The 9241-nt window shown below is 40.5% G+C and overlaps 1 protein-coding gene across 1 annotated transcript in view; it reads left to right on the forward strand.

Annotated features, from left to right (window-relative positions):
• Positions 1 to 7210, forward strand: part of Slc2a2 (solute carrier family 2 member 2) — a 29346-nt gene extending 22136 nt beyond the window's left edge. The window contains exons 9-11 of the mRNA XM_055626144.1: positions 1497 to 1598; positions 2229 to 2432; positions 2512 to 7210. Of these exons, the coding sequence (XP_055482119.1) occupies positions 1497 to 1598; positions 2229 to 2432; positions 2512 to 2712 (507 nt within the window). The 3' untranslated portion in view covers positions 2713 to 7210. The remainder of the gene's footprint in view (positions 1 to 1496; positions 1599 to 2228; positions 2433 to 2511) is intronic.
• The last annotated feature ends 2031 nt before the right edge of the window (positions 7211 to 9241 follow it).

Below are 9241 nucleotides of genomic sequence, written 5' to 3' on the forward strand. Positions count from 1 at the left end.
CTTATGAGATTCCTAACAGTGGAAGCAGGGGTATGTCCCTGACTCTTTTGCCTACTTGAGGAACCCTTTTCTTTTTATTGGGTTGCCTTGTCCAGCCTTGATGTGATGGTATGTGCCTGGGTCATATTGTAACTTGTTATGCCATATTTGGTTGATGTCCCTGGGAGGCCGCCTGCTCTTTTCTGAGTGGGGGCATGGATCTGGAGGAGAGGGAAGTTGGAGAGAGAGACTGGGGTAATGGAGGGAGGGAAAACTGTAGTCAGGATGTAGTATATGAGAGAATTTTTTTAAATGTGTAAGAGGGCTAGAAAGATTGCCCAGTGGCTAAAAGCACTGCATGCTCTTCTAGGAGACTTGAGTTCAGTTCCCAGCAGCCACACAGCAGCTCCTGGCCTCCTTTAACTCCAGTTCCAATCCGATGCCCTCTTCTTATGTCTGTGTGCAATGAAAGAATGTGGTACACAGACATACATGAGCATAAAAGACTACACAAAAAATTAAATAATAATGTTAAATAAATATATAGGAACTTTTTTCTTGCTTACTTTTCAGTAATTAAACGTAGGCTCTTGGCTTGTCCTTTCTTGAGTGATCTGAAACCCTGATATAAGTGTGCCTCTGAGGTGAAGAGGGCTTTCACTGCAGGTGAAAACAAATGCTCCGCAGATGTCTTTACACACAGAGCTCAGCATGCTGTGGGTGTTGGCTTGCTGTTGACTTTCTTAGATTGATGATCATAGCCAATTTACTCCTGGAGATAGGACATTATGGGGGTGGTGTCTGTGTGTCTCTGTGTGTGTGTGTGTGTGTGTGTGTGTGTGTGTGTGTGTTTGTAACCAGCATTGACAAGATCCTATGCGTCAGACTCCAGTCAACAAATGTTGATCTTGGTTAATAATAAATCTTACCAGTTGATACAAAGGCCCGTAACTCACAAGAATCAATGACAGGCCCCCTCAGGATGAAGAAGCGCTCTGATATCTTGCTGCGATACCTTCTCTTTTCAAATACACAGTTTACTCCCACAACATACATATAGGCACACCAGGAAAATACAGAGCTCACTATTTTGGTACAGTGATCAGATTCTGTATGTTACCAGGTAAGCAGTCATAACGTGACTTTATTAAGCACTGAGGAGTTGGAGAAGAATGGCTGAATCCTGAAAATCACCCCAGCCCTGGCAAACGTAGATCTTTCATAACCTCACTGTAGTCTTAGGAGGCACCAAGATGTATAGCCTCTCACTACTGTGTGGAAACACTAGATCTATCACAAGGCTGAACTTCTCAAATCAGTCCGGTCACACTAAGCCAAAGTTTAACTTCCACGTCTGCTGAGACCAGCGCCACCATCACACATAAGCTGCACATCTGTGAAAAGGGGCCACAGCACTGCCTTGCCCCACTGTATGCATGAAGGCGGCAAGCGGGGTAAGCCTAAGGTCATGATGGCTTGCTCAGAGTGCCGAGATCCTGTTGTGGAAACTCTCCTAGGTGCTGCTTGTGGAGAAGGCAGGGCGCCGCTCCCTGTTCCTAGCTGGGATGATTGGCATGTTTTTCTGCACCATCTTCATGTCGGTGGGACTCGTGCTGCTGGTGAGTTTGGTACCTGGACTAGTATCTTTAATCACAGGCAAACATCCCTGGCCTCCGGGTTAAAGGTAGGTGCAAGGCGCTTGAGACTAGCTTATGAAATAAAGGAAGAGGAGGACTGTAAAGGCGAGGGGAAGTATGCTCTTGGATTTGGAAACTCAAGTACCAGCCTGTCATGCGTTATCCGGGGCAGTAGTATGGCTCCATGGTCAGAGCTCAGGTTCTGGGGCGACCTGCAGCTATAACCGTGAGCAGGCCCCTTAACCTCCCTCTCAGCCCAGTGTCCCCATCCAGAACTTCATAGGGAGTCACAAACCTCACCTGGCCGTCTTGGTAAGAGGACTGCAGGGTTCTGGGTCTTGTCACTGGGAAAGAGTGACTATGGAACAAAAATCAAAAGGTCCTAGTGTAAGGGATTGGCTGGGAGGATCTCCAAACACAGAGGCAAGATTTGGGTTGGGCAAACTTGTCTCAAACCAGAGTAATTTAAACTTGATGGGAAACAAACACACGATGAAGATGAGCTGCGCCCACCTCTGAACTCAGCCTGAGAGAACCCAGAAGCTGCCCGACTCCAGGAGGCCACAGCCAACGGCTGCCAGTCCCAGTTAACGAGGTTCTCTTTGTCTTCAGGATAAATTCTCCTGGATGAGTTACGTCAGCATGACAGCCATCTTCCTCTTTGTCAGTTTCTTTGAGATCGGGCCGGGTCCAATCCCTTGGTTCATGGTTGCTGAATTTTTCAGCCAAGGACCCCGTCCCACCGCTCTGGCACTGGCTGCCTTCAGCAACTGGTTCTGCAATTTCATCATCGCCCTCTGCTTCCAGTACATTGCGGTAAGCACCCACGCTGTGCAAGCCCGCAGAGCACCAGGCTGGCCGCGCGGCTGCTGACCGACTCTTTGCTCTCTTGCAGGACTTCTGCGGGCCTTACGTGTTCTTCCTCTTTGCTGGCGTGGTCCTGGCCTTCACTCTGTTTACGTTTTTTAAAGTTCCAGAAACCAAAGGAAAGTCTTTTGAGGAAATCGCTGCAGAATTCCGGAAGAAGAGCGGTTCGGCTCCCCCACGCAAAGCTGCTGTACAAATGGAATTCCTGGGGGCTTCCGAGACAGCGTGAGGATCACCTGCCTAAACCCCCAGGAACGGACGAGAAGGGAACCACGTGTTCCCTCTTAACCGATTCTTCACAACTGTACATCTAAACCCAAGAGTATTGTTTCGTTCCTTTTGAAGAATGTGTACAGACTCTGATTAGAAATGTCGAATATTACCAAAGAAAGTATTTTTTTTTTAACTTAGAGAATCTATTTTTGATGGTAAAACTACTAATTAAGTAAACTAAAGAGGCTGTTATTTTGCTACAAGGGAAGTTCATTCTCTTCAACTGAAATTGAGGTACTTTTGACGTATCGTTGTTTTTTAAAGCATGTGACTAAGAAACCTAAAGCTACAACTGATTATAGATATATACATACATACATACATACATACATACATATATATATGTATGTATGTATATATACATTACATGTTAAATATGTGTATATATATGTGTATATATACATACATATATATGTATATATATACATATATATATATATGTATGTATGTATGTATGTATGTATGTATATATACATTACATGTTAAATTGGCCTTTTCTTCTCCACAGACCCAGTGCTAAAGGACATATGGCTGGTCTCATCAAGGCTCACATTCAAACTGACTTTTCTGTCACCCTTCTTCAGTTTCTCTCACATGTAATTAAGAGTTTGTGTTTCGCCTCAAACTATTTTCTGCATTTTTTTTTTTTTACATAGAACAGCTGGGTAGGTTAAACTATATTTGTGATGGAAAAACTCGTTTTTGTAGATTCCAAAATCTTCCTATGGTGACAGAAAAACATTGTAGTTTCTTGGATGTATTTTGCAGGGTTAAACTCTCAGGGTTTTTTTTCCCCCATCTGCAGAGCCTAGATTAACAGGTAATATTAGTGTCTAAGCCACGTTAGCTCAGCTCTGCTTTGGTCCTTTCTGTTGCGCTTCACTTGTTTTTAAATTGCCTGTAGCATTTTTCTCTGAGGTGTTATAAGACATGTTCAAACCATGAGGAGTCAGGCATTTTGCATATTGCCTCCAAACTCTAACAACTTGGATCAACCTCACAGGGAAATCTGTAGTAAAGTATTGAACTGTTAAAAAAAAATGTTTAAAAGTTTTTTAATTATGGTTTCTCAAAAGAAGTTTGTTCTCAGACCTAATAAAAACTCCTCTCCTCTTTAACTTCTCTGGACACAGCCACAGGGGTTCCCTGATATGTGACAGTCACCCCTTCACCTGTTTCTCTTTGTCTTTACCACGTGCAGGTCCTATATTAACACCCCTACTGCTGGCACTAGCATCTGTTGTGTGTTACCAGTGTGTCCAGGGCAGTCTAACAACCTCGCCTGTGCAGGCAGAGTGGACATACTGTCCCTAATTACAGTTAAGTTCACAGGTCTGATAGTTAGCAGGCAACTGAAATGTCTTCAAGCTGTTTTCCCACAAAGTAGAGCAAATCAATCATTTATGGCTGGATGATGATAGATGGATGGACAGACGGATGGATAGACAAATGTGTGTTGAAGAAAAACACTTAATTTTTCCTTTTGGGGAAGGGGTCAAGGTCTCATGCGCCTAGGCTGGGCTCTTGAACTCCTTCCCCAACTTCTCAAGCGCAGGATTCCAGATATGTGCTGCCAAACCCACCCAGGGAAAGGCGCCTTTAAAAAAAAAAAGTACTTCTGAGATGTGAAAAATCTCTCTGAACACCTGTGGGTTTTTTTTCCTTTTTCTCCTTTCTGTCCATCCCTTCCTTCTTTCCTGCCTCCCTCCTTCTTTCCCTGCCCCTCTCTCTTTTTTTTATTTTATTTTTTTCTTATCAGTTACATTTTATTAACTCTGTATCCCAGCCATGTCCCGATTTCTCATTCCCTCCCAGCCCCTCCCTCCCTCCCTCCCTCATCTCCACCATGCCCCTTGCCAAGTCCACTGATAGGGGGGACCTCCTCCCCATTCATCTGATCCTGTTTTATCAGGTATCTTCAGGACTGGCTGCAAAGCTCTCCTCTGTGGCCTAACAGGACTGCTCCTCCCTTGGGGGGTGGGGAGGCCAAAGAGCCAGTCATTGAGTTCCTGTTAGAAATAGTCCTTGTTCCCTTCACTATCCTGCCCCTCTCTTAAACTCTGTTTAAGAGTTTATGTAAACTGCTGTGATCTGGAACTGTTATGAAGTCAAGACTGGCCTCAAACTGGTGGTGATCCCCCTCCTTCTGCCTCCAAGGTGTGGAACTACAGGCATGTGCCACCATGGTATTTCCAGTATTTGTTTGTTTTTTCTTGGTCAAACTTGTTCAGTCTAAACCAACATGAAATTATTTCTGGGTTGTTTTTTTTTTTTAACATTGATTTTTTTTTCTCCTTTGGGAACAATTTGGGGTTTGTTTGGGTTTTTTGTTTGTTTGTTTGTTGTTTGTTTTACTTAAAACTTCAGGAGTCAGTCAAAAGTAAGCTGAAGTAGTTCAGAGGAGTTTTTATGCTAGGCTGTGGATTCAGAATAAAAATGAAGATCTCTGAGTAGGGCAGGGGCTCTTATCCTCTACTACAGAAAGCTAACAGCCTCTGAGAAGCTCAAAGTTCCAATACTTAATACTTTTACATGGATGAATGTGCTTGCTATCAAATCATGGTCCCTGGCCCCATTCTCTGAAAGAACAAATTAGTAAAGTTATCCAAAGGAACCCCAAAGATCAGTTTAAGTTATAACTACTTATTTTAACTGACCCCAAACTCAAGGTATTCCAATCCTGTAGTTTTCTGTCTCAGAGAAATGTAATTATCCTCCATTGTCCTACTGGCTGAGATCCCCCATTCACCACTGAGCCTACCAAGATCAATAGATGCTCAAGGCCTTAGATAACATGGGGCACCCTCCCTTCATCCTAAATCATCCCTAAGTCACTTAAAAGACAACAGAAACACTATGCAAACAGCCATCATGCCCTATTGTTTTAGGGAATAATGCCAAGAAAAACATGCATGAATACTCATTGTAGATGCAGTTTAAAACTCCACCTGAGGATACAGAACCACCAGGATCAATGAGCACTTCTCTGCATGTGCTGAGGCAATCTTAAAGGGAAACAAAAAAGTAAACAAAGCGTTATATAGCGATGACCAATGTACTTGTTAACATCATCCTCATCATCATCATCATCATCATCATCATCATCATCATCATCATACTTAAACTATTGGCCTTCAGTAGTAAATAACAAAAATGGCTCTACTGGCATTAATTTCCAGGAAAATTAGAGGTGAGTCTGAACACTCAATTTCTAGGTATCATTTTTGTAGCAATATCTTCAGACAAATGTGATTTTTCTCTCCTGTTGTCTAAAGTACGACTAGACTTCCTGGTCTGGCCACATAACTGCTGCACCGTGTTATTGTCTGCTGTCCAGGCACTCAGGAAAAGGTTTTGTCTAAATTTCTAGCCCCAGCCTTCCTAGGCATGGTCTACTCTGCAATGCATTCTGAGCTGTAGTGCGGCATTGTTAGGGAGCTTAACAGTCTAACGGCGAGGTAAGAAGGACAAGGGAATCACTTGCCTTTCGCTTGCCTTCAGCTGCACCTTCTGAAGATGTATATCGATCCTTTCCTACCTCAGCAAACTGTCCTGAGGAGCAACTGTCAAGCGCTAATGATAGGACCTAGCATAGAGGGTGCTCCACACAGCTACCTAGAGTTGGTGTTCACAGAAATGCTGTCAAGGTAAACTTGGTGGCATAGAACACAGCTCAAGTTGTTCTTTAAAATAAAAGGAGTTTAAAAGTTCAAGATAATATTTTCTTACTTCAAGGGGAAAAAAAAATCACAAAACAAGTCATGATAAAATACCACGGGAGATCCCTAATCTAACTCCTAAATCTAAGTATAATATTTCCAGGTTATTCTGTAAGATTTTTTATTTTGTTTTTAAGATGTGTTTTTGTCTAAGTTATGTTATGTCAAGGGATCTATGTATAATATTATTTCTCTAGAGAATATCAAATACAAAATAAAACACTGTATGTTGTATTCAAATGTAATATATATATATAAGGATTATACTAGCAGGACAAAAATCAAACCTTGTTTAAAATTCTTAAAAATTATAAAAATGTTATACACCAATGTATATGCACCAGACATGATTTCGTCAGCTTGTTGCATGTGTAGCAGATAAAAAAACTGTTAGGTAATATCTGTGTCCTAAGCGGGACAATGTATAAAGGGTGAGGTGCCTATACGTATGATTTTTCACTAAAATTCTGTATTAGGAAAACATGGAGGAAGGTTTATTGCCAGTTACTCTGGTCACTCAGCCAGCCTTTGTATTGATTTCTAACTTGGTGTACGTTAAAAAATTATCATAAAAGGAAACTGGCCTCAAGGTAAAAACTTACTAAATTCAACTACTTTTTTTTTTTTTTTTTTTTTTTTTTTTTTGCCCATAAAGATATTACTGAATGCTTTGGTGCTACTTAAGTTTATATGAAAAGTACCCACATTAATAAAAAAAAAATATATTAAACTGTATTGGTTTACTATGCATGTTTTTTCTCAAAGTTTTATTTTTCTTATTCTTATTTTAGAGATAAAAAATGAACTGTACTTTAAGCTCAAGTGTTACTTCTGCGTGGCAGTTGCTTTTGCTATCAGTTCTAACTAACAAAGGCTAGGAGTGGAGGAGGAGAAATGATTCCTTTTAATGAAATACACTTAATTCAATAGCTTTTTATTTCAACACCTGTCATGAGCAGGGTATTTTCAAGTCCTGGGAACAGTACAAAGGCTGGAAACATGACTCCTGTTCTCAGTCAGCTGCACTCTCATCACAGGACTAAGACTCAAAGGTCTCAGAAACATAAATAAGTGCCGTCAAAGGAGAAGGCAGAACTGCCGCTCAGGATCTTCAGACTTTTAATGTAACTTTAAACTTTCTCATCTTACATTTGCGTGACAATGATGTAGCTTCTCAGAATACGGTACATATTGCTAGTAAAGGTACTGTTCTCAGGGCTGACAAGATGAATAAAAGTATTTGCCCCATAGGCCTGAAGGTCTGGATTCTATTGCTAGAGGCCATGGAAAGGTAAAAGGCAAGAACCAACTAACAAAGTTGTGTTCTGACCCTCACATGCACCGTGGCCTGCATGCACGTGCACACGAAAATACACACATATGAACACATACACACACAACAGTTTACCTGCACAATAATTACATGTAAAAGTAAGTACTGTATTATATTCAGTAACATTCGGTAACATTCAACCCAATAACATTAGTAATTTGTTACCATCAGTGACTGAAAAACCAGCAAGAAACACATGCACGTAAATAAGCCTTTCCTCTACGTCTCTTTTTTCATATGTCTGCTATCATTGTGAGGAATACGCACAAACTCTTCTTTAAGTTGTAAATTTTACTGTGCTTTTATCACCACTTTTATTCCACATCCTGTAAAAAAGCTTGTCTTAAAGTAATATTAAGAATTATTAAGCTTGTCTTAAAGTAATATTAAAGTAATATATTTTTAATATTTTAAATATTATTATAAACAACTGCAACAAAAAATATAACTTTAACTTTCAAAATCTATAGTGTCTACAAACACAAAATGTTAAGCCACTTTTTTCTGGATTGTGGTTACTATGTATAGTTATTAACAAATACACTTGATGATACACTGATATTCTTGACAAATTAAACTTATCAAATCCTCAGTTGTTTTACAAATTTATCTCAAAGAGAAGTATGGGGAGCTAGGGGTGTGACCCAGTTCTATATACTACCAATTCTGTATACACAAGCCAAGCATTATAAAAAGAAAGAAGGAAAGAAGAAAGAAAGAAAGAAAGAAAAAAAGAAAGAAAGAAAGAAAGAAAGAAAGAAAGAAAGGAGGGAGGGAGGGAGGGAGGGAGGGAGGGAGGGAGGGAGGGAGGAAGGAAGGAAGAAAATATGAGGAAAATGGGAAATGTACAGGGTTATGCATTTTTGTGACTATCCTGACTATTAATAGATGTATATTTCTTATTGTTAAAATGAAACAGTATTCACTATAAATTCAATGACCACTTATTGTTAGTCTAAGTATTGAAAGTAACATTTTGAAATATGTTGAAAGTAATATTCAACATACACACAAACAGATAATTAAAATAAGTCTGTTAAAAAGATGTTTGAAAAAAAATTTAAAGGATTTAAGAAATGGCCCAGCAATTAAGAGCAGTTGCCTTTCTTACAGAGGACACAGGTTCAGTTCCCAGCACTCTGAGGCAGCATAGCAGCCTCAGCTGCCTGCAACTCTAGGCCCAGGGATCCCACTCCTCTGGCCTCTGCAGGGAACTGCACACACACACACACACACACACACACACACACACACACACTTAAAATAAGCCTGTAAAATTTTGTTTAGGAAAAAAAATTCATGGAGAGACAAATGGGAATAAAATAAGCAATGTTACTTAGTTCCACAAGCCATTTCTAAATTATAACCAGTGATGGGTATTCTTGGTTGTGAGCCTGAATACATCTGGAATTAACTAACTCCCCCCACCAAGT

This window comes from Psammomys obesus, unplaced genomic scaffold (assembly GCF_907164565.1).
Source record: "Psammomys obesus unplaced genomic scaffold, mPsaObe1.curated_primary_1811, whole genome shotgun sequence".
Lineage (NCBI taxonomy): Eukaryota > Metazoa > Chordata > Mammalia > Rodentia > Muridae > Psammomys > Psammomys obesus.